The sequence below is a fragment of the Molothrus aeneus genome, chromosome 1 (assembly GCF_037042795.1).
Source record: "Molothrus aeneus isolate 106 chromosome 1, BPBGC_Maene_1.0, whole genome shotgun sequence".
NCBI classification, from domain to species: Eukaryota; Metazoa; Chordata; class Aves; order Passeriformes; family Icteridae; genus Molothrus; species Molothrus aeneus.
In genome coordinates, this window is record NC_089646.1 from 47,728,281 (window position 1) to 47,753,996 (window position 25,716).

The following is a 25,716-nucleotide window of genomic DNA, read 5'->3' on the forward strand; positions in this document are numbered from 1 at the left end:
GCCGCTCCCGCCCTGCCCTGCCCGGCCGGGCCGGTCCCCGCGGTGCCCGGGCGGGGGCGGGCGCGGCGCGGGTGACGCCCGGGGGGCGGTGGCGGCGGCGGCGGCGGCCCCGCCTCGCCCGGCCGAGGGGCGGGGGCTCCCGCAGAGCTACTACTACCGCCGGCGGGGCGCGGGGCAGCGGCGGCGGCTGTGAGCGCCGGGGCCGGAGCGGGGCCGGAGCGGGGCCGGGCGGGCAGCGGCTGCGGAGGCTCTTCTTGCGCCGGAGAGCGGCGGTGCCCGAGGAGGAAGAGGAGAAGGAGAAGAACGAGGAAAGGCGCGGGGGCCCCTCGGCGGGGCGCAGTGTTCCGCTGACCGGGCGAGTGTGGCGGAGCGGGGTCTGTCCGCAGCTGCCCCGCCGCCGCCCGGTCCGCCCCGGCTTCCCGCGGAGGTCCATGAGCGGCGGGCAGGCAGCCCCGGCAGCGCCCCGCGCCCGCTCCCCCGGCTCCGGCAGCGGCCCGTGGCGGCGGTGAGATGGGGGGCAGCCTGGGCTGCCACCGCTCCATCCCCCGCGACCCGGCCGACCTGTGCCACAGCCGCAAGTTCAGCGCGGCGTGCAACTTCAGCAACATCCTCGTCAACCAGGAGAGGCTCAACATCAATACGGCCACGGAGGAGGAGCTGATGACCCTGCCCGGGGTCACCCGAGTGGTGGCCCAGAACATCGTGGAGTACCGCGAGTACATCGGCGGCTTTAAGAAAGTGGAGGACCTGGCGCTGGTGAGCGGGGTGGGGGCGGCCAAACTGGAGCAGGTGAAGTTCGAGATTTGCGTGAGCAGCAAGGGCAGCTCGGCGCAGCACTCGCCCAGCTCCGTGCGCAAGGACCCGGCCTCTGAGCACCACCTGTCCGCCACCAAGATCAACATCAATACGGCCACCCCGGCACAGCTCATGAGCATCCGTGGCATCACTGAGAAGATCGCCAACAGCATTGTGGACTACCGTAAAGAGCACGGGCCCTTCAAAAGTATCGAGGACCTGGTGAGGATGGACTGCATCAACTCCTCCTTTCTGGACAAAATCAGGCACCAGATTTTTGCAGAGCGCTCCAGGCCCCCTTCAACAAATACCAATGGTGGCCTCAGCTTCATGGCCAAGCCTCACCCCAGCCCCACCTCTCTAAGCCTCCAGAGCGAGGACTTGGACTTTCCTCCCGGGGGTCCAACCCAGATCATATCCACTCGCCCCTCTGTGGAGATGTTTGGGGGGGTGAGGGATGGCAGACCTGTCTTCAGGGTGGCTACGTGGAACCTGCAAAACTGCTCCATGGAGAAGGCCAACAACCCAGGCGTGCGGGAGGTCGTGTGCATGACGCTGCTGGAGAACAGGTAAGAGGCAGCACCTGACCTGCAGGCCCAGCTCCACGCAGGATTGCAGGCTCATGCCTTTGAGGCACTGTAGAGTCTTGTTGTGATCCTAGTGGGACTCACTCCTTCCCAGGATTACTAAATGTTTCCCACTTCTTGCGTGAAACTGTGTTTGAGTCATAACACTGGGACTGTAGTGGCTGTCCCTCCATAAAGCTGCTGTAACCCTGGATGGGCAGTGGAGCTCCTGAGGAGGGGGGTGTGTGTACACACAGCTGTGCGGGGGAGGCTGGGCTGTCACAGTCACCTTAGGCCTGTTAATGGTTGGTCAAGGATTGTTTCTCCATTAAGAGCCTTTTGAACATGTCGTGGAGAGCTGCCTTTCCTGCCAGAAGCTGGGGGGCAGTAGCAGGAGAAGGGCTGTGTAACAGGTGTGGAATGCTGCAGCTTGTCCCACAAGGGTGACACAGTTCTTAATGAGTGGTCATGGGGCATCTCCTGAGCTGGAGGGACTGCTCATCCTTGGGGATGTGAGACATGGAGCACCTGCCTGGGGAAGCTGTGCTGTCCTTGTGCCAGGCTTTGTGTCCTGACTGCACTGAGCACTTGGTGGTGTGGCAAACAGGATGGTACTTCAGGTGTTAATGCAAAGCTGGGAGTTTGGGTTTTGTTTTTTTTGTGTGTAATTGGTCAAGGGTGCTGGGGTTGACTGTCTTACTAAACTTTCTGCTGGACACAGAAATGCAGATTGCAATAAGCATTTTGAAATAACTCTAGCCCTTTCCTTTTCATATGTCAAACCTGTCCCAGCTGATCTGGCATTTAGTTTACAGCAGAAGTAAAGTTTCTTTTCTCTCTGGCTGCGACTCAGACTTCCAGCAGGAAATGAATAGGGGCAGAGGACTCTTAGGCTTCTGCAAAAGGGATGTTGTGGGGCGGGGAAGTGCTCATGAGCTGTTATCTCTGTCCTTTATCAATAATATGCTGAATAAGAGCTCTTGTTGGTGCGGTTGCAGAGGTCAGGCGTGCAAGCAGGATGGTGACAGTGATATGAAATCCTGTGCTGCAGTACAGTATTTGTGGCCAGGGATACCTCTGCTGTGCACTGCTTGGGAGCCTGATGCTCCCTCATAGGAAACATCTGTCATCTCACAGCCACCACTGTTTGATACCCAAAATGCAGATGATAAACCAGCAGGGTTATTGAGATCTTACACTGATGGCTTCAGCCTAACATCTGTCAATATTCTGCTTCACTAGTTCAGGTATCCTGTGCTTCCTCCTTTGTCTCCACTTTCTCTTGCTCTTTTTTTTTTTTCTTTTTTTTTTTTCTTTTGTTTTTGGTTTTGGGTTTTTTTTTTTTTTTGGTAAGCAGCTGGAGTGGAGCTGCTGGGGATAGAAACTCAGATTATCTCTAGTCTCAGAATAATTCTAATAATCCAGTTTTGGAAGAAAAGTGACTTTGTTGATTTATTTATATTTTTTATATACATATATAAGGGATTTTTAAGGACCTCCTCCAGTAAAGTGCTAACTGTCACTTCTGCAACTTCAGCATTTTGGGGGGAAAAGCTCCAAACAAGATAGCCCACCTATTACAAAAACCAGGATGATGTTGTGGCTTATAAAATAAAGCTGCCTTAGCCTAACCTGGCCACTGTGTGTGCAGAGTGGAAATTTGTTTAATTTTTGCCCTTAGACTGCATGGTGCTTAGTTTCTGTGCAGCCTAGCAAACAGGCACTTAGTTGTGCTGGGTGCTGTAAAATGTCTCCTGGATACTTTGGAGTTTCAAAGGAGCCTGGTAGAAGTACTTGTTTCTGTTCTGTTTTATTGCACATATCTGTGTCATCAATCACACAGGGTGAGTGCAATGCAATTGTTTTCTGTTCTTGATCCAATTTGTGATAACGTGAGAAGCTGGAAAGAAATGAGAGCAATGTGTATCCACAGACAAGCCTGCAAAACCTTCCTGGGAAAAATAAATGTGGGAACAGAAAAAAGCAGCACTATGCAGGAAAAATATATACGTTGGGAAAAGCCATACTCAGCAACTCAGGGAGGAATTTCCCCTTGCTTGTGTGAGCATTGCTGGGGTCGGGGGAGATTTGTAGCTGTAAAACAGCCTCAGCTGAGGCCAGAAACTGCCTTCATTCTGCTTCTGAGCTCTGTGGTCTCACTCCCAGCTCAGGTTGTGTACCCTGGGAATGGACAGAATGACTTGCAAACTAATCTTTGCCCAGGTAAATCAACTTCAGTAGACAGTCAGCTGGGGAAATTCACCTCTTGCTTCTCCAGGCAAGAATATATCACTGCACGGGGCTCACCAGCTTTCAGCCTCACAAAATCCATGGGTGTGTTTTCAAGGTGCTCTGTGGGTGTCCCACATGTGTTGCTCAAGTCTCCAGCTATGACCCAAGTGGAGGTGGATCTGAAGGCTCTTTGGCCTGACAGTAGGTGCTTTTGTGGGCTGTGCTAATGGGCACCTGCTTGCTGCTGCCCTGATGTGCAGGAATAAATGTGCTCCTTCATGCTGGCTCCTTACAGTCAGGGCTGGTCTCAGGTAGTCCAGGATGCTCTCAGGAGTTGGAGTACTGTCTTGTTGCAGTACATACAGCTGGAGGAGCTGCCTCACCTTGTTTCTTAAGTCTAGAAATAAAGAACAGCAAGTCAAGAAGATCAGTAAAACTGTGTAAAGAGAAGCAAAGAATCTAAATTTTATGTATTGGGGACTTTAATGCCAGTTAAAAGGCTTGCTTTGGGGTTTGCTTTTTTGATATTTGTTGGTTGGAGTTTTTTTGTGTTTTTGTGACCTGGTCACAGCAAGTAGCTTTAAAACCCCTTGGAGTTGTTCTTTCAGGTATTAACCACAGGGAAAAGTACTGCTTCTTTCCAGGTGAGGCTAGAAGGCTGTGCTTCTCCTGTCTTCCAGCCCTTTGCATTGAGGGAACAGTTGTGTAGGAAGGAAAGAAGGGCAGACTTTCGTTTCACTTATGTTTCAACCAAACAAAAAGCAAGAAAATGTCATATTGCAACCTGCTGAAGGGAGGAGAGGGGAAAAAAAGAACTTAATTCAAAGTCTCATGCTTGTTCCCAGAAGTGCTAAATTTCTGGAGAGCAGTGAAGGGAATGTACACTAAATCAGTAAGCATGACTACTACTGCTAAGCTATTTTGAAATTCATTGCTGTAGTGCAAAAATAATGAAATACAGCAAGGTCCTCACCCTCTTTTCTCATATTACAAGGATCTATGTTTATCACAGTGTTTGAAGTGAAGGAGCGAGGTGTTTTCATTCAGAGGACTAGAGGGTAATTTTAGAAGAGCTTAACATGATGAACAAGGAGGCGAGCATGACACATAATTGGATTGAAGTATCAAGCCTGGGGTAAGTTTGCCCAAACCTGCAGTGTTTCTTGCAGGTGTTGTTCAGAAAATCTGGGATTTATTGACAAAGAGTCAGAGTTGGCCTATCTCTGGGGATGCAGGTCATCCCCTCTATCTGACCTCCATGTCCTCCCCATTCTAAGGGGGAATGAGGGAATCAACTACTTCTTCTCACCAAAAAAAAATAAAGAAATATGTGGGGTAAGAGCAGCATGATTAAAAGGGCAAGTTCAGGTCAAAGGCAGCAAGTGTTTTTGTGGAGAATAAGTAGCCCCATGTTTCCAACCCCAGAGGATGTTTCCTCTGGACAAGGATGGTGGAAGCACCCTAGAACTGTCCCATACCCCAGGTCCATAGGGAAGAGTACTATTGCCACTCCTTATCAATACCTGGCTCAGGCCTGTCCCTCCTTGCCATAAACTGAGCTCATGGTTCCTGTGACACCCTGTGACTGCTTTCTCTGGCTGTCAGGGTGCCAGCTGGATGATCCCATGAAGAAGTGTGGGGCAGGTTTGTGCCACACTGACTGACAGACAGGGCATCTTAGAGGTGCAAACTCCAGTTTGGCTGTGTGCTTCAAAGTCTGCAAGTAGCCAGGGGCAGTGATCAGCTGTGCACCTTCCCCAGCATGGTTTCCACTGGAGGTTTTCCAACTGGTTTTTGTGATGCTTTATAATAGTGAGCAGCAACTTTGTGAAGACCTTTAAACTTTTCTTTTCCTTGGAAGCACACTTTGCAATTGACTGGATGAAAATTGATAGGTTTGAAGGCCAGAACTTGTACTCTATCTAAAGAAGGGGGACCAAGTGTCAAGATGATGGTGGGTCCTAAGGTCCACAGAGCCCAGCTCTGCTTCCTTTCAGATGTCAAGCAATTCAAGCTGTTGTTTCCTTCTACTGCTTTCTTTGGGCAGCTTCTTGGTGTGGTTACATCTTCTACATGCAAAAAGTGTAAGTAATAAAGCTTTAACACTTGTCACAAAAACTGCAGAACCACAGAAGAGCTGAGGTTGAAGGTGACCTCAGAATATCATCTGACCCAGCCTTTCCTGGGAAAGGGAGTCTGGATGGAATTATCTATCCCTGTGTCCAATCACACAGGCTAGAGGTTTGAAAACTCTAGGAGGTTGTTCTGGTGATTGACTCTTTTCACTATAAAAGAAGTTATAACTTGCATGTCTATAGAGTAACAAATATAAATAGCACTATAAAAGAGAAGTTTCTGAGCCAACCTCTGAAGCAGTCTCTTCCTATTAAGACATGAGGAAAACTTAATCTTGCTCAGGGGGCTGAACTAGGTGCTGGAGGCAGGAGAACCACTTTTCCCATTGTTCCCCTACACTAAGTAACAGGGTGGAGCTTTTACTTTCCAGTCTCTTAGTCTGGGCTGAGAGGTGGGGTTTTACAAGGGGGCAGCTCTTTGCTACTGGGCCTTGTTAATTTGATTGGGAAGGGGTATGGTGTGGTACCTTGCCTTCAGGATTGTATTGGGTTTCCCATCAAGATGATGGAAAAAGATTGCACCCCCATGAAGCAGACATCGTAGTAATTTATCATGGTAGTAGTGATGGGTGTACTTGCACACTTCAGAGGCTCATCACCAGCTTGTATTTGTTGTTTCTATGCTGCTGCTGAAGCTCTCAGTGGTCGGTCAAAGCCCTGAGGTGCATCTGTTTTATATCTCTTTCTTTGTAATGCTATGTGGTTTTCCCTCCATTGGGTTAGGCTGGAGCCTTGCCAAGAATAATTCCCCTGCAAGAAAAGATCAGGAAAGAGGGCCTGGCTCGAGTAACCTGACCATGCTAATAAGTCTCAAACAGCAGAAGAGCAAATACACCCTCTTCTCCTTATGTAATAGAGAGGAAATCCTGCCTCCTACAACTTCAGAGAAAGCTTAAGGAAAAAAAGGAATTGTTAGATGATATCATTTATGTGCACTTCACAAAGGGATTTTAATGAGCAGTAGAAAAAAATGATGCATATAAAGCCACCATTAATTTGTACTTTGATACCTCAGAGGACAGAAATGTGGGGTGATGGAAGAGCTGTTGTTTTGGGGATTGGCTTTTTTGTTGGTATTTTTTGGCCTCCACCTGCATGAGACCCACAATATTTTACCTAGTGGAGACTAGTGGGAGCCTTGAACTGCCTTCTGCATACCATCTGGCACGGGAAAGCAGCAGGTCACACCCTGAGATATGTATTTTCCAGTGAAATGAGACTTGACTGATTTACTCCTGTTCAGGATTTAGCCCATTCCTTTGCCTGTGTCAAATCACATGAGGGCCACCAAGCTTAATGCTAAAGAGCACTGCCCTCTCCCTGGGGGTTAGGGCTCCTCTGAGGTACTGCTCCCATCTTGGGTAGGGGTTCCAGCCCCTTTCAGGACTGCTGCAAGTTATGTCAGTTTTAAATTAATCAAATAATAAAAAATTAAGTTAATCAATTAATCAAAAATATTCTAATTGGATTCCATTTCCAAACTTCTGCTTCCTATGGATGCAGTACTGAGCCCCTCTACAAGGGATGCCTGCTCCTCCTGAAGGAGGTGGGTTGCTTGTTTGGGATACTTTGCAACTCCTGGGTCTTTGCAGGAGAGATCAAAAGCAGTGGGTGGACTTGCAGCAAGACTCTGAAGGGTGGACACCATCCCTGTGTCCAGACACTTGGAGAAGGTATCTGGAGCCACGTGCTCTGTAGGAGATCTCAGGGGTGAATGCACTGAGCTAGCTGCTTGATCCTGCTTGGTTTCTGTTGCCACAGCCCCCACAGCTTTCCTTCCTCAGACATGACATAGGAATGTAGGACAGGCCCTTGAAATTACCCCTGAGTAGCCTTTCCAGGGATTTTCTGTTTCACATGAGATCTGGGCATTGTTTTAACTTTGCACAACTGCAGTTTCAGCATGTTTCCTGAACATTCAAGAGCTGTATTCAACCAGTCATTTTAATCTGCTTTGAAGTTGAGAATGTGGCTGGAAAAATAGTATAGTTAAAGGCTGGTTTATCCATATAGAATAAACATTATTCTTCTCCTTTTTAAAATTATAACCATGCCCTGCCACTGTTACTTGTGCCATAAAACTTGACTAAAATGAAACAGATTAGTGGGGAAAGAGCTGGTTCATATATTATTCTTTTCTCCCAACATGTCTAATTGATACATCTGGCAGCACTTAATGGCCACATAGTTTCAATCCATGCCTGCTTGACTATTTTGCACATGTTATTTTGTGTCACTGGATTCATGTTGCACATTGCAGGTATTTTGGTAAACCAGAGCTGCCAGCTTATTCCTGTAGATCCTGCAAGGTTTGCTTTATTCCATGTGGCAAAGATTAAATGGGCTGGCTGATTTATGGTAATAAATTGGTGAATTATTAAGTGATGCTGTACTGCCTGTTCCCGAATCACAAGCAGAGGCCACAAGACTATAACCTCATTCTGCTTGACTTCTCAGAAATCTTGTGCCACATGGCTGTAGGAGACAGATTAAGTGCCTACACACAGGGCTTCATCCTCTAAACAGAAATATTTAATGCTTCATGACTTTTTTCTGTGGTTTGGGAACTTGCAGTACAGCTGCAGGAAGGGTAGTTTTCTAACTTTTTCTTTGAAAAGAGCAATAGGACCATTTCCAATTCTTACTGGGAAAGAAGAACCAAGGGGCTACTCAGTTCCTGACAAGGTGCAAGCAGAAGCTTGGTCAGTCGCTGTTAACTAGAGGAAAACACTGTCTCTGCAACTAAGTGCTGGGTCTAGCTCACTGTGAACACAGGTCTCCAGCAGTGTTAAACAGGGATATTTTGGACAGAGTTTTTTTTTTTTCAAATTTAGCTGCATCCTTCTTGATGTAATTGAGCTTCAATGTGCTTCCTACAGCTTCATTGTTAGGAGGACCCAGCTTCTTTAGTTTCTAATTAGTCTTTCTTTGGGAGCATGATTTCAAGATTTGGCTGGATGAGGAGAGAAGAGGTGATAGGTCATGGATTACAGTGTGCGTGTAACTTTATTTTTAAGTCTCGTTGTTCTTCATTGTAATGCAAGTGTAAGCTGACAGATGGAAGCACAGTGTCCTTACTGAAATAATTACAGTATGCTGCAGTAATTTCTTAAGACTATTATATAGTGTGGTGATGGAGACAAGAACCATGGCACATTAATAATAACAGTGCTTAAAAATAGGAACACGATAGCTTCCTCACTTCCAGATTTTTTTTTTCCATTGTTATTTTGCAGAGGTACTGTGCTTTGTTTGAGTAATAGCTGGTGATCCCCACTGATTTATCAGAGAGTAAAAGTGCATGATGGCTTTGCTGAGGGGAGGGGAAGACCTACCAGAGACTTCCCTTCTCATGTTTGTCCTCTCCCTCATCTCAGGCCTGGGTACTCCACAGTGGATTCCAAAATGCCTTGTAAGGTGCCAAGAGCATGGTGGGCATCATATCAGTGGTAGATAAATATGAAGGGAATACGCAGCTGTGGTAAAAAAGGATATTTTCTGTCAACGAAATGTTTCATCTCACCCCTGGCATATACAGCATATCCATGTCCTGGTCAGACCTTGTGACATTTTCAAATGGCATGAATGTTTTAAACGGCTCGGTCACTGGCGGGGAGGCTCAGTGCTGCTGACCTCCTTTCCCTCCCTGCTGCTGGGGGTTTGTGCAGGAAGGAACCTGGAGTCAGCACCAAGCTGTTCTTTTCAGTGCCTGTGGTAAAATTGTTAGAGGCCAGTGAGTAAGAGAAAGAAGTTTACCCTGCAGGTGCCCCATGTGCGTGCATGTTCCAAAAGTTCAACTGTGTATAAAAATATAATTTAAAAACCAATTGATTCCTATGGAAAAATACATCTGGGTTTATATTGTTGTGTGTGCTAGGAATGGCTGAGAACACTGTGGATACTGGATGTGCACTGCGAGTGCAGTGGAATTAATGCAGCCTGCTTGTGCAGAATGGATTGGAATCCCTCTGACTGAGGCCGTCTGGAAGGGAGCCTCATGCAGGCTGTCTGTTCTGTCCCTCTGTCTGTCACGGAGTTGGGGGGAGAGCACAGTAATGCCCTTCTGCTCTTTGTGGTGAACATCCCAATGGGCAAGGCTATACCTGGGGGCAGCTCTTACTGTAGGCTTACAGATACCGATAATGAAGAGGAACCAGAAAATTTCCTTTTCCTTCTGCGTGGCTATTTTTCTCCCTGTTTTTAGAGGTGTTTCAGGTAATGTGATCAATCTCCTGTGCAAATTTAGCTACAACAGCTGTCCAAGCCGTTCACAGCTGAACGGGTTTTTAATGGGTTCCTGAGCAGCTAATTGATCAGCTCTGCTCTGGCTGCGTGAGGCAGTGGCAGCCTTCCTGCCCCAAATCCATCCTGCAGAGCCGCCGTTCCCTCTGCTTCACGGGGCGGGCGGAATAGAGGAGCTGTTGCTTTTGCCTTCAGACTTATCCTTCCACTCCCTGGTATTTATAGCTCCGCTCTTCCCCTCCGCTTCCGTGTCGCTCTGTCGGTCACAGCCCTGCGGGTGCGGAGGCGCAGGCGCTCGGCTGCCCAGGGCTTGCTCCAGGCTCACTGGAGGTAATTGCCGGTCAGTGCCCGCTCTCTCTCGCTCAGGCTTGGCTGGAGTAAAGATTAGCCACCTTTCTGCCAAACTGGAAGCAGTGTGCTGTTGGATACACACTGGATGTTAACTTAGAAACCTTATATTTGGGTTCTTTATTTGTTCTATTTAAACAAATAAGACCAAGTGTGGTTCTGTCTCAACGCCATTGAATTGCAGGGTGTTGTGTCAAAAGCAGGTCTTAATTAGGTGTTGAAAAAATGAACTGTCAGGCAAGTTTTCCTTTCATACATGCAGGTCAAGTTCTTCGGGTTTGCTGTCAAACTTATTGCCTGTAGAATGTTAAATGACTGCCTTACTCCTCTTTTTTTTTTTTTTTCTCCTTCTAAGCAGGCAGAAACATGGAATAATGTGAACCCCTGTCAGGGAGGATACTCTTAGCTAGGAATAACCCACATGACTTGTTTTAAAACAGTCTGCTCTTCTAACAGGGCAGGAAATTTCTGGTGGTAATCCCATTTTAGGCTAATATGGGCAGATACTGCTCTTCCACTGGACACAAGGATGGGGTCCCTTTCTGTAAGGATTGCCTTAGGGAAATCTTTGAGTTGTTCCCCTCTTGTGATGTGTGGGGCTGATGGTAGCGAGGCACATACTAGCACCACAATACACAGGAGAGGAAGTACACCATGTCTGTAAGAGATTCTGCCCCCATACACAAAACACCAGAGCTGCTGGTCAGTTAAGAGCTAAAATAAATGCTGTTACCAAGAGAATACTGCAGTGGTACCTGACTACCCTTTGTAACCTTTATTCTGACTGGCCCAAGTTTTCCTATGATTCTGGCAGCAATGACAGTGCAATTTTTTGCTATCTATCTGTCTATATCATCCTGCTAGTCATTTGTACAGCTCTTTCCATTATCTATAGTTGTGTTTACAGTCCCCTTTCATAATTAATGGGGACTACCAGCTGCCCACTGCCATCCCTGTTGGCTGCTCTCCTGAAAACACGGCATTGAGCAATCAGCAGCATGTGGCCTGGGTGAGGGCAAAGGGGTTGGTACTGCTGGCAGATAGCACAGAGGTACTTCCAGCACATCCCAGAGGGATCTCTTGGTGAAGATTACCCATTGGTTACCAAGAAACCCCTACAATGTCTTGTTTTTATTCCTTCTGAGTTCTCTAGTGCAAAGCAGCGCTGCACGAAAGGAAGCTGTGGCTTAAAGGACAAGATACAGTTTCAGTCATCAGCTGGTGGATATAGACACAGATAGATATTTCATAGGCATTTCAACAATGTTGACTCTGTGCTGTGGTCAGTGAAAGTTCTGGAAGCATTGCTGCTGGATGGAAGCTGTGCAAAAGCCACCTCCAAGGATGTGGTGTTTCCCATTTCTATTTTAAACTGAGAGCACTTGGACTTGGCTGAGGTTTGACTTGCTTCTCTATCTATTTTTCCCTTTTTTTTTTTTTTTTTTTTTTTTTTTTTGTTTTCTCTGTGTGTGTGTATGCAGCAGATTTTTTGAGGAGCTGGATGCAAGCATGATGGTGGTGACCTATATTGCCCAGCTGAGCTCCAAAATTTGGCAAAAAGAAACTGAAAGCAAGAAACTGGGCAGATATCTGTATATTGGTTGTCTATAGGTTGAAAGGAAGTTGCCTCACAGACTTGCTTCTATCTTTGGCCTTATATTTGAAGCTTGCTCTTGCAACCTGAACATGAGTCCCCCTTCCACATCCTCTTTCCACCCCTGCTGAATCTAAAGCCTTTTCACTGGTTTTACTGGGCTTTTTGTATGTTCAAGTCTTGCCATACCTTGAACACTTCCAGTTATCTCAAATGCTGCTTGATCAAGCCTTTCCTTTCACACTATGAGGGTTGAATGAAATCATCTCTCACCTACAAGGCTGAGGACTTCCGTTTCCTTGGATCATCTGTGATACTTCCCCCAAATCATTCTAATGCCGTCTTCTTGCTCCAAGATGTGCAGCAGCATTTCTTTCTCTGCTGAGGCCTCTTGCCAGGCAGTTTGAAAATCAGTGCCTTTTAAGATATATCAAGTTTCAGACAAAAGCTGCCTGAAAACTGCAGCATCGCCTTTTATGTCTGAGGGTGTTAGGAATTCTTGCAATTAGAGGAGGCTCTTGTACCATTGCTATAAAGGAAAAAAGTATTTATGTTTTCTATTTCTGTTCCTCAGAGGTACTAAAAGCTCTGCAGAGAAATAAATTGTTAGCTTCCTGATGTGTTGGTTGTGGAATTATTTTTAACTTCTTCGAGCAGTTGTTTAACAGGAGTTTGTATGTATGTTAGGCACTTGGCAGTGTGAGTATTCAGTATTTTTTCCTATCTGATTATGCTGTGCGGGTGCGTGCTGCACTGACAGTTTATGGTTCCTCTTCCATATGCATCCTATCTTCCTGAAGATAGTGTTGGAGATGTCAGCTCTGTGAGGAGAGACTGATGAATTTATATCAGAAGAATCTTTTTTGTCTAGCAGCTCTTCAGCACAGCACCCTGTTCAGAATATCTCTTAAAAATAGAAAGTACTGGAGGAATATCAGCTTTGTCATGGCGGTGCTGTTCATCATCAGTGCCAAACTGATTTGGCTAATCCCCTGTATTAGTAGGAGAAAGCCTAAGTTGCCCACACAAGGTTCCCTGTGCCCCAGTTTTTAGAATGCTTAGTGAGATATTTTGGGTTATTTTTTTGGAGTCTATAGCCAGACCAGCACAAAGTGTGTGTACTCACTTAACTCATACCTAAGTGTGTTTTTCAGTAGGAATGTAACTATGATGGTCTAAAAACTTCAGTTCTTCTGGAGATGAGATTTCCTTGTGTATTTATCTGCTGCAGGCCAATTTCATGTTATCAAGGAGCAAGGGTCATACAACAGCATGAATCCAGCATCCAAAAAAAGCACAGAGATTGCAGAGATTGTTGCTTCCCTTTTTATTACTCCCTGTGCTTGGCTCAAGTTTCACCTCCCAGGTCTACTCCTCAAAACTGGGATGTTCCTGGAAAGGCTATCATATCTAGAAGTTTTTTTCCCACTGAATTGGTGGTTAAACTTTGGACAGTTTGATTATCCCTTTTTTTCATCCTAATGAGCGCTTCATCCAATCAAATACTTCTGCATGTTTCCCTGTCACCCTATTTTCATGTCTTGTTTTCCATACTGGCATTCTGCCTTATGGGTGCAATGAATGGCAAGATATATTTTAGTACTGTGTTATTGCCCATAGGTATTAAATTACTGGTTTGATTGTTTTTATAGGTTGTTTTTATAGCACAACTTTAGGAGGCAGTCAGTCATGCTAACAAAGTCTGTGTGAGGCAGACCTCTTCAAATAATCTGGAATGATTTCCATGGAGCAATGATTACTTCCTCCTCAGAATAATCAAGAAACAGGAGTGGGATCAACATTGTTAAAGGCTCATAGTTTCTCCTCCATGGACTTTTTAGACCTGCAGGTTGTAAACACCATTGAGAAGAATCACTGGTGCCCTCTTTATGTTGCCTTATGTCCACTATTGAATCCAATGAAATTGTCACCAGGGCTCAGCATTCAATGTTCTTGCTCCTTTTCCCTGGGGGTGTCAGCACTGCCAGCTTCACCGTTTCACCAAAACACTGGTTTTGGGGTGTTACCACCTGCTCCAGCTTGAGAAGATCAGTGGCAACCTGGAGGCATGTGGGGCATGGCAGTGGGTGGCCAGGGCATCAGGGAGAACCTATGGGGGAACATCTTCATGAGCATCCACATAATCCTGTTTCATGCCCTGCATGTAGTTTGTTAAGAGCTTGTTTGACTTGGAGCTTGTTAAGAGTTTGCCTTGGATCTTGTTACAAAGCATGTAAATTGTATCAAAAGCTGCACAAGACATAATTTTGCACCAGTATGTGCATCCCATCAAGCACGATTTCCTCCTGTCATCCCTTTCCAAGATACATTTGCACTTCAGCTCCAATATTTGGAGAGCTCTGGGTGTGCATAAAGCAGACTTTCTCATTCCCACAGAAGTCTGGTGTTTCTAAGACTGTTTTGTGCTGAAGCCCCTGACCTGAATAAGGTTAAGGATCTGGGCCACGTAATTAGCACCCAATGCCAAGAAAGGAAAAGCTAAACTTGAGCCACCATTCCCCCCTTGGCCAGGGCTGGTCTGCATAGGGGACTCTGTAGTCCTCTTGCATCTTTATGCTGTAAAGGCCATTCTTATGTCCAGACGTCTCCGAGCCTGGCACGCAGGGGTCCTCTGTGACTGAGGAGCTTTCAAAACTCCTTCCTGCATGTCATTGTGCAGCTAGAAGCTGGGATTGCTTCCAGCTCACTGAAGACACTCCGACATTGTTCCCTCCTAATCCCCTCCTTCTCCCAGAGCATGGTTTTTGGGAAGGCTAGCATGTTCCCTTGCTGGCTTTCCACGCGGGAACACAAGTGGCGGTTCCTGGGAATAACGTAACCCTGAATTAGCGATGAGCCAAGGCAGAGGGCGGCTGCATGGTGTGATGGTGGGATGAGCCCTTGGCTCTGTGCTGTGTGAGGGAGGATGCCTGGCTAGCCAGGCTGGCTTGTGGCTGTGCTCCATTTATCTGCTTGCTGGCTTGCCAGCAAGAAGCACAAATGTTTAGCAGTGGTGGGGCTGGGTTTCAGCAGGAAGAAATGCCACCCCCTATCCCCCTTCTTGCAGCCACTCAGAGGTTGATCCACACCTGGTTTGCTGTTTCTTTTTGTGTGCTGGTAGCCTGGGGAAATAAAAGCAGGTTAATGGGACAGGGAGGAGGATGCTTTCTACTGAACTGGCTTTTTTTTTTTCCCAAACCCAGATACAAGCAGAGAGAGAGAGAACAAGGTAATGAATAAATAGATATATTCAGATGTCTTTACAAGGGCATCTTTCAGTGCAGGGATTTGACCTTGGAGATTTGGATTGTGTCATTTATAAGATGGTGGCCTGAAGGTGCGGCTCCAGAAGACTTTGCATATCCCTCAAGGCATTCACAGGTCCAAAGGGAAAGAAGAGTAAAGGGAATTTATTCCAGCTAAGTTCTATCACCTTTTCCTGCCTTCTAGTGGGTCAGGAGCTCAGGTGAAATTAGAACTTCTGGTACATTTGACTGTGCTACTGTTCACTCTGCTGCTCTTTCCAATGTTATTAGCTGTGTGTATTTGGAGCACTGGAGATATTTAAAGAGAGGGAAGCTGGGATTGAAGCTGGAATTTTTTCAGGTTTTCTCTGTATGATGAGAACCTGGAAACATCTATAACCATGAGCACCAGCCAGCATGACTGGGATCCCTAAATCAATGGTGGATCTATGGTGGGTCCTATCTATTCCCTAAATAGATGTTGGAGTATCCTTTGCAGTGTCACGCTCTAACTTTCAAGTTTTGCCTCTTAGGAATAATCAAAAATGGTGAAGATAGTTTCTGAAAAAATGGCAGAATTAACTCAGAGCTACACTTAAAAATTTTGTAGGTCTGTTGTGATCTGTAATCTCACACATTTTGCTTTCGTCCCTCAGAGCATGTCCTGTAGAAAAGGCTGTGTTTCTGGGAGATAGGACAGCTAAAGTGGGAGGTGGATAGTCAGTCAAATCCCGCAATGATATGCATGATCTTGGATTGGATATTAGGAAAAATTTCTTCGCTGAAAGGTTTGCCAAGTATTGGAATAGGCTGCCAGGTGAAGGGGTTGAGTTGCCAACCCTGGAGGTATTTAAAGGATGTGTAGATGTGGTGCTTAGGGGCAGGTTTTAATGATGGACTTGGTGCTGTCAGGGTAATGGTTGGAGCTGGTGATCTTGCAGGTCTCTTCCAGCCTAAACATTTCTCTGATTCTATGGGTTGCAACTGTGAGCTTTGGGTCACATCCTGGTGTGACGTAAAGGGCACAGCAGTCGGAGACGCATTGCTCCACCTCCTCCAGTTAGCCCACATCCCTTTCACCTCACATCCTGTAGACATGAAGGGTATTTCCTTTCTTGAAAGAGGGCTTTAAAGCATTATTGTGTTTTGGGATGGGGGTAGGGCAGAGAGGAAATCAAAAGCCCAGCATGCTGGCTTTGCTGACTTAGGAAGTTGGATGGTTTGCCTTGTGAGAGATTTCTTCAGTGCAGAGCTGGTTGTGAAGTGGTGGTTTGTGGCAATGTTGACTAATTCATGTTTTCCTGCCAGACAGGGCTGGTAGAGGGATCCCAACAAAGTGTTGGCTCTGCCTCATGGTGTAACAAAACTCCCTTTGCACGCTGTCTTTGTATCTGTGCACGCACAAGTTGCCCCTGCTTGCTCATCAGAACAGGTTATCTCTCTGCTTCTGGCTGTGGTCAGCAAACTTCAGCTGGTGGGAGGTTTTGTAGTGACCCATGCTCTGGGAAGAGCACCCTGCCATCCTTTTGAATGAAGGGAGGAGCATCACTGCTGAAGATCTGTTCTAGTGTTAGCTCAGCCTCTTCTTCTGCCCGTGCTGACTACTAAAATGTGTCATCTTTTTTTTGCCTGAACCATTTGTGCATTTCTCTGAAGAGGAGGAGAACAATTTAAAATTCTCCTTTCTGCTCCCTTCTTCTACTCCACTTTTCTGGGAAAGCTGTCCTTAGCATTTTCCTCTGTGCTTATGTCATGAGATATGTAACGTATGTTGTCATCTCCTCCTGATGCTCTCCTAAAAGAGGAAGGCACGACTGCAGCCCCTGTAGCCTTTCCTCCCCAAGGGTATGGCTTCTTTACTCATCCTCCCATGTCTCTACATGGTCATTTGTACATCTGGCACTGTCCAAGTAAGACCACCCAGTCTTGTCATCATTGCCTTGCTGAGCATCCTGTGGACTTGGTAAGAGGTTGGCTATGATCTATGGTGTCACCCAGAGACCCATCTGACCTCTTTGCTCCATTAGGGCTCATTTTTATGTTTCCTCATGCTGCTATCCCCAAGGATGGTGCTGCTTCATGGTGACCTTACCAGAATTGCCATCTTGCAGTCAGCTTTTTTATTCGGTGAAGTGACTGAATGCTGCTGTACCTGCTTTCTTTTCATCATCTGGGACATGGCCAGTCTTTTCCTGAATATTGGGGTTTCAGGCATTGGGAAAGCGGTTCATGATTTTCTACTGGCTTATATGTATATGCCAGAGCAGGGTTATAATTTGCTTAGTATTTTATTGATTAGGCTGGTGAAGCTGGTGAGCCTCTAAGGGACCACAGGCAGTTCAGATGCAGATTAAGATTCAGGAAGCCCCAAGTGCCTGATTGGCATTGTGTATGAGAGGAACCAGCCTGATGGGGGACTGCACCTTCCCAGCTGCTGTTCCATGGACTCCCCTTAATCAGGAGAACATGTGGATGTGGAGGCTTTCCTTCTCTCTGGGTATCCTGGCCACCTGAACTGCAAACCAACATCAGTCCCACCGAAGTGATTCATGTGTCTGGAAGCTCCAGTACTCTTAATGCGTGCTGCACATCTGCAAAACACTGGAATGCTTAGCCAAGGTGAATGGAAAGGAGAAATGGCTTCTGCCTCCAAACCCCTTCTCCTTTCTGAGCCTTGAGTTATGGAGCAATAAACAGCAAAAGGAATGAAGTCACCTTTTTGATGCTGTGCAGGTATGCTAGAGTTATGCCCTATTAAAAGTTCAGTAAACTTTATTAACCTTTCTTACACTGTTAGGACTTGCATAACATCGGGAACTTCTTTCCCTTACAGTAGTACAGAGGCTGTGTCATGTGTGTGCTATTTTTCTCTTTTCTCTGTAAAGCAAAAAAGACATGCTGGTTTTGCTTAACCAAGGGAGATAAGAGAACTTCCTCTTATTCAGTCCTGTGGCAATGCAATCCCAACCAAATACTATCCAGCTGAATTTAACCATGTGGAGATATCTGCCTTTGGCAGTTTTTATTTTTATTAGTGGGAGAGAGTGAGAGCCAGTGTTTCCTCTCTTTCGGTGTGAATCCTAGTAACCCCTAAGATGTCTGGCTGGATCCCTGCCTGTGCAGGGTTATTTCAGTTCAGGCAGTGCGCACTGCTGCAGCTCGTGGCAGGCTGCATCCACTCACAGGCAAAGCGCCTTAAATCTTTGCCCTGCACGCACTGTGTAGCACAAATAAGAAGATGCTGAGAATCATGTGTTTAACAAAATCTCCTTTCCATGGCTCTTTGAAGAGCTTTGAAAAGATTTATTTTTTTTTAAATCCCCATCAAGCTCACAGTCTTTTAAAATTAGAAGGATTTGGGATTTTACTTTAAGTTTACTTGTACTCACTCTAAAGAAAAACCTTTGGTGACAGTGCTGACGCAGCAGAATCGTATTTATTGTCCACTATTATGCATCTGGTAAAGCAGATATGACAAGTCCTCCTTTCTTTAGATCTTAAATATTTCCTTTTTTTCTTAGTGGATACTAGCAGGCTGGTTAAATAGAATTCCTCCATAGATGCAGTCCTCTGTAATTTATGTAATAGTCATTTCTACAACTTTTTATTGTAACTGGTTACATACCTGCATGCTGGCTGTGCACTGCAGCAGTTGTGACAGTTTGCAGACATCAGTGTTTATTAAGAGCTCTAAAATAAAATTAATGCCCCTTTCCATCCTCCCAGCCCTTGTGATTCTTTAGGTGTTCTGCTTTTGGTTTGAATTTTTATTTATTTTGGCTTATTTTTTAAACAGCATATGGCCATTTAGGATTAAGCTGCAGCTGTTCAGTGTTTGGGGATTTGTTTGATGCCCTTTGAGAAAGAGACAATCTCAGACTTCTGTTGCTTAACAGGGCCTTGCTGAGAAGAACTCTGACACTTCCTGTTGCTGTCCTGTGCTTCTAAACTACCACTTGTCATCCACCAGGTTTTTCCTCTGCCTCCATAATTAATCCTCTGAAAACCAGGGATTGCAATTTGTAATCAAGATTATAGCTAGGAGCTATTTGACTAAATTGGGGGGGGGGGGGACTGGGAGGCGGAAGGGGGGCTATGACAAAAATCAGAGGAATGATCCAAATAGTGAAGAGTAAATGCTGAAGTAATGAATAATGCATTAATGCTGTCCTTAAGTGGGAAGTAGGAGCCCTGTACACTATATAATTAGCACTTATATAATGTGTATGCATTCCTGCTCTGTAAAATGCCTAAATGAGGAACTAAAACATGAGGTGGTCTAAGTGGAGTAGACTGTGGCTGGGAGCTGTAGCCACTCTGGGTCTGTCCCACCTCCTCTCTGACACGATGCTGGATGAGTGCACTCACTTCTCTGTGGCTTCAAGCACATTCTGATCAGTGAAGAAGCAGCAGCACATGTCCCTGAGATCTCCTGCTAGCTTCTTGTTACTCTTTCTCAGCACCCAGAGCTGATCCAGGTTAATCTGAGAGCTTCTTGTCTGCCAAGTAAATTGGCTTCACTTAAACAGCTGCTGAATACAGCTTGCTGAGCAGGAGTGGTGACTGCTCAGACCATGTTGTCTGCAGCTGCAGGAGACAGCCAGACTATGCCCTGGCTATTTGGGCCATCACTGCTTGCTGCCTCTGTAAAGCATGTGCAAGTCCACAGGGAATGGTGTATGGAGACATTATCTTGAAATTACCCAGGCAGGAGAGATGCTGTGTGGTGGGAGCATGGCACAGGGTGATGTTTTCTGAGTGGTCACCTCTGGCATTTGATCAGTCCTGCTGCCTATTGGGAGAGACAGAGCCCTGCCATGGGGTTACTCCAGGTGGGTGGATGTGGCCAGCATGGTCCTGGTGCTGGCACTGGGAGCAGGTGCCTGGGCAATGCTGTTGTGTTTCAGCATGATGCTGCTCTGCCTGGCCCTGTTCAGCTGTGCTGTACTATTCCTTATCAAATTCGGGCACTTGGAGACTGACACTAATTCTCATTTGTTTGCTTTTTATTTGTTTGAGCACTCTGACAAACGCAGGGGTTCTGTTTGCTATAAAGTCATGACTCATGCTCTTGAAATTGTAAGTACTGCTCTAGGAATTACCTAGGGTTCTGGCTTCGTTGCTGTTCTGCCCATTCACCTGGAGTTTCAGGATGCTCCACTTTGATGGCATTCCTCTTGAGTTTCCACAGGACATGGCTTTTCCTTAGGACCAAGGGGAAACTGTGAGCTGTCATGCTTCTGTGCACAGACCTCTGCTGCAGGGAAACATTTACTAGGCAGGTTGCTGTGCACAGTGTTTCTGCAGACATTGACCAAAAGATCTGCTTTTGTAGCAGTGCCAATTATCACAGGCAGTATAAGCTTCTGTGTGTGCGCACATATAACACTCTTGAGTTGAAACTTACTGTGCCACATACAAGTATTCCACAATTTAAAACTTTCAGTGATAACTTCCATCACAGAAACTTAAGATTTTTCCTCTTCTCTAGGAGAAATAGATCACTTTAATGAGGCTCCTTAACTGATGGAGTTTGTCCTGATCTCAAAGTCATAAGATACTAGAACAAAGAGGCTGCTGTGATAAGTGAATGTAAAGTAACTCAACTGTGCTATTTGCTAAGCACATTATACAACAAAGGGGAAAAACTTTCTGCTGTGCTTTCTTCAAGGAAACTTTTGACATGGCACATTAATAAACCCATGGCAGAAAATGCCATACAGTTTAGGACCTAGGCAGGAGCTCAGATAAAGGACTAGTTGCCCTCCACCTACCTCATTCCTGGGGTGTGACTGATTTGACTGTGGTCTTGTCGTTGGTGATACATCCCTTTTGTGTATCTTTTGGTCAAATATTTCACAACAGTATGTCATCTGCTGTGGAGGGCAGCTTCAATCTTGACAGCAGGCTGGAGCCCAGAGAGCCTGGGAACCACCAGGTCACCAGGTGAGATGCTTACATAGACAGTGGTGACATCCTGTTATGAGAGATGAGAACAGCAGGGAAAGTAGAAAAAACCCTTTGCCTTCCTTACCATGTGTCTCTAAAGAATCTGGCACAAGCTACTGTTGGGGCAAGGGAAAGAAAACATTACTTGACCCCTGTATCTGGTGAGATAAGCTTTTTCCTTTGTCAACAAAGACTGTTTGTGGCAGTAGATATTTGCATGCAGGATAATTATCCTTTATGATGAGTCATAAGTTATTATGCTCTATAACAGTGTGTAATTTGAGGGAGCGGCCACTGTGGCAGACGATAGCCCTTGAATCCAGAAGATCCTGAAGAAACTCAGCTGTGTCAATGAAGCCTTGTGAAGCTCGAATGGAAGCCCATAGCTCAGCACTGCAGGTAAAATAGCTCCCTGCTTTACTGCAAGAGGGCAGTTGGTTGGTTTGGGATCTTTAAAACAGACATTAAAAGAAGCTTCCTCACTCAGAAGCTGGTGCAGCACTGGAAGATGTTATCTCAACGTCATGGTGTCTTAGTGTTTTAGAGGTTTTCAAGACTACAGCTGACCTCATGGTAGCCCTGTGTTGAGGACACTGCTGTATCAAATGGACTCTTTTGACCAATGCTCCTGTGTTTGTGGCTCTGCAGTACTGTAGAGACAGGCACACAGGATTTGGTTGGTAGAAGTGTCTTCTCTTTGCCACACACAGTCTCAAGGAATTTTCTGAGGTGCAGTAGGAAAAGTGAAAGGTAGCAACCTGTGGAAATAGGCCATAGTCTGCCTGGCTGCATGTTTGCATTGCTTCTACTTTCTTTTTGCATGGTCTGTCCCTTCTGCTTGGTGTATCTCTGCTAGCAAACTGAGCAGAGGCTGGTGTGAGGACAGCTGTTGGCTGGGAGAGTGTCGACTCAGCCAGTTTTTCTGACTTTGAGAGCTGAGGACGGATTACATTTGCTCCTGGATTAGAGTTACAGCTATGTGATGCATCCACGAGAGGTTTAAATCCCAACCTTTCCATGTTACTCCGATACTCTGAGCACAGGCTATATGCGGTTGTGGCTTTTGGCTAACCAGAGGCTTAAGCTTCACATAACCCTCATCACACTTCAAAGTCATTACTGAAGTACAAAACAACTGGACTGATAGAAAGACCGTCTGTTCTGTTATTTGGGTTAAAGTTATATAAATGGCACTCCAAATGCCCCATAAGCTAAATTCCCTTTTCTAATGCAGTATCATGTAATGTTGTAAATGAAGCTGATAGGATACTTTTGTTAATTAGCTCTTGGCAAGAAGGCTTTTAACTTCTTACCCTTATTTGACAGGTAGTTTTCTTATCTAATTTGTGCTTTCTGCGGGCTCTTGCAGATGCAACCTCAGTATTGGCTGACTGTTGTTTTCTGGCTACAATATTCTTTGCGTTTCTGGCAACGCAAGAGTGTAGTGTTACATCAGTGTAAACAAAATTCTTTATGGCTTAAGATCAACACCACTTGTAAATAGTAGTGAAGACTGACAGAAGGCTGAGATGTTTTCTGTGGCTTTTCTGACGTTTAAAGGCTTGGGTGCATGCAAGATGGAGGAGTATCATCTTCACTGGTATGCAAAACTGATTTTCTGCCTTTGCTGCCTCTGGCCTGCTCCTCTTCACAGTTTTCCACTTTTTGTTTTGGACTGTGCAATTGACCTCTGTTTTAGGAGGGTGAGTGTTCATGTTCATTCAAAGCTTGGGTTGCTCTGTTTTCAGGAACCTTTGCGTGGGCTAGCTGAGTGACAGTTTTGAGGAATTCTCATCTATTGTGACCTTTCCTTCACCATCTGGGATAGATGCTGTAAGGAGAGCACCCCAGTTGTTGGCAGTGGGTCCTGACGCCATTCCTGTGTGTGGAGCAGCAGATGGCTGTGCTGACTGACGCTGCACTGTGTTGACATGCAGACTCAATAGTGTTAGGCTAGGCCTGCTCTGGAGACTTTTGTTGGAGTCATAATGCATGAGTGTTATCTTGTTAAACCCACACTTTCCCCCCTCTCACGGCGACAAGATCTCAGTCACCTTGACAAGTCTTTGAATGCCTGCCCCTTGCCCTTGCAGGGCACTGGTGTCAAGGTCTTGTCACCAGCTTCCCAAGCTCCACTCTAGGAATACAGGTGGGCTGGCTTTTGGCCACAGAGTGGGAAGTCCCTAAAACATATGGGCTGTCTGCTAATGCAGTTTCTGCTTTGTTTCCCACTTGTTATAATGATGCACTTCATTTTAGCTTTTTTGTCAAAATGTCCTTGAATTTGTGAGACAACATAAGCTGCTCGTGAAAGAGCCGTGGAGAAAAGTGCTTGACCCAAGCACTGCTCTTGGTTTCTGTAGTGCTCCTTTTCCCTTATCACAGTGCCTCTCTGTAATTTTGTAGGGTCTCTTGGAGCATTTCTTGTGCACATTCTTATGTTTTAATACCCAGTGTTTAGTGTCTTCCACCACTTAAACAATTCAATTTTGGCACGAAGTCTTCCGCAAAAGATGTGCGTATGAAATGCACAATGGCTGTGGCACTTTGCCAGCCTCTTCGAAGTAGGAGCCAGCTCTTGAGGGTCAATCTCTTTCTTAAGAGTGTGCTGTAAAAAACTGTGCAGATTTCTTTATCCAGATTCAGCCAGGAAGCTTCAATACTCTTTGCACAACACCAGGATAAATCTTAGTGGCACTCAGATGTCACCAGCTGATCGTAGTTGTACTGCCATAAGGCTGCACCATTGCTCTTGAGCAAGTATTTTGCAAAGCGAACTGACTTTCACTGTATTCCTTTGTAATGATTTTAACTGTGTAAACTCATTCCTCTGAGATGAGGCTGTGCATGTATGGCAAAGTAATGCTGCCTTAAGTTTCTGAGGCTGAATAAAGGGCCGTGACGAGCTTTCACATGACAGCTTGATGGCATATGGTTCAAGTACCTAGCAGAGAAAGGGACGTGGGCTATTTCAAATCACATTTTATTTTGCAGGGACACAGAAGCATATTTTTAGAGTAGAATCCCAATTAACCACTTTCCATCCCAAGGCCCCATAATTTTGCTGGAAGCTTTGTAATTCATGGCAGAACGGTAGTGTGGTGGTGTGCCCTTTCCAAGCATATCCATTTATTTAACTAGAGACTACTCAGTTTTTCCACTGCTGCTGTAGGGCAGGATTGAGTGGGAGAAGGTGCTGTTTCTGGAACTAGGAGACTCTACCCCAGCAGGGAATGATTCAGAAAATCCAGAAAAAGAGCCAAATGCCAGAGACTGTGTACACTATAACATAATGCCTTTATTTGGAAGCTCTAAGTCACCTTTGATTTTTATGACCTTCTAAATTTTTGTTTTCAGTGTTGATCCTCCTCCCTTATTGGCCAGATTTGAATAATTCAGTGCAAGTTAAATAAGCTGTTCATGTCCAGTTTAATGACTCAGAAGAAATCAATGTTACCACAGACACAACATTCTCTGTGAGTCTTTCTCTTCCTGCAGAATTATAGGGAAACTGGCATCTTTTGAAAAATTAAAAAATAACATCCTGTGACTGTGGACATTATATGGAGGATTTTGCCCAACTCCAAAACAATTGAGCATAAGGTGAACTGGTTTGGATGAAGACATATTTGTTCTTAGCTAAATATAATAAGAAACTAAATACTGAAGAGGAAAAGTGCATTTTATCATTATATGAATTTAACCAAAAGGCAACTCCCCCCCTTTTGTTTTTAATGCAGGGAACTGATTTTGGTTTGCTGTCTGTCAGAAGGGAGTTGCAACAACTGGTGTAATTTTTTTGTGCAGAAATATAACACACATACACACAGACACGCCACTTGCAGTAGTACTCTGTTCTGTTGCCTGAATTATCATGTAGTGAAGGGTTTGTCACAGGAGCAATCGGTGGAGGTGGTGACAAAGAAGCCTGCTGGACTGTCACCCTGAGTTTTGAATGATTTTGGGAGTTTGGCTGCATTGCCACTGTATGTACTTGGTTCCTGTTAGTATTTATGTATGGACAAGATTGCTTTGTTTAGTATAATTTAATATAGGTATTTGTTTTACTGTTTCTTTATTCATTAGGTTACTATTTTGTAGTCATTATGTTCCTGGCAGTCTCAGGCCTTTTGTGGTTTCATCTCATGCATTTGGGAATTTGGGACATATTTTCAGCTGCCTAGTCTATTTTAAACTCTCTTTTAAAATAAAAAAAAAAAAATCAACAAATAATGGGTTAGAACAGATTGATCCTTTTGAGCCATTTTCCTAATTAACCTTTGCCTCTCAGGAATCAGCTTTGATTCTGTTCAATCAAGTGCAATGTATCCCAGCCCTTAATAACGAGCATTTCTTCTGAGGACCTTCGAAGTCTTCCCTGACTTTTACTTTTCTAACTGCTGCCACTGTCTTGGCATTGCACCAGTTTGCAGAGACCGAATTGGAGAAGGACAGGAGACACTTTTTCTGGGTAAATGGGTAAGAGTGATGTTTCTTTAGCCTCACAGAGATTCTCTGAGTTTTGAGCAGCTTCCCTCTTAATTTTGCTGAGTGTGACCTGCTCTGTTTACTGGTGTAGTGGAAGCCTGTATGCACAGCAGCATGGATTT

General features: G+C 45.5%; 1 protein-coding gene across 1 annotated transcript in view; it reads left to right on the forward strand.

The window, feature by feature from the left end:
* The first annotated feature begins 207 nt into the window (after positions 1-207).
* EEPD1 (endonuclease/exonuclease/phosphatase family domain containing 1) overlaps positions 208-25,716 on the forward strand; it is a 62,414-nt gene continuing 36,905 nt past the window's right edge. The window contains exon 1 of the mRNA XM_066572127.1: positions 208-1,364. Within this exon, the coding sequence (XP_066428224.1) occupies positions 511-1,364 (854 nt within the window). The 5' untranslated portion in view covers positions 208-510. The remainder of the gene's footprint in view (positions 1,365-25,716) is intronic.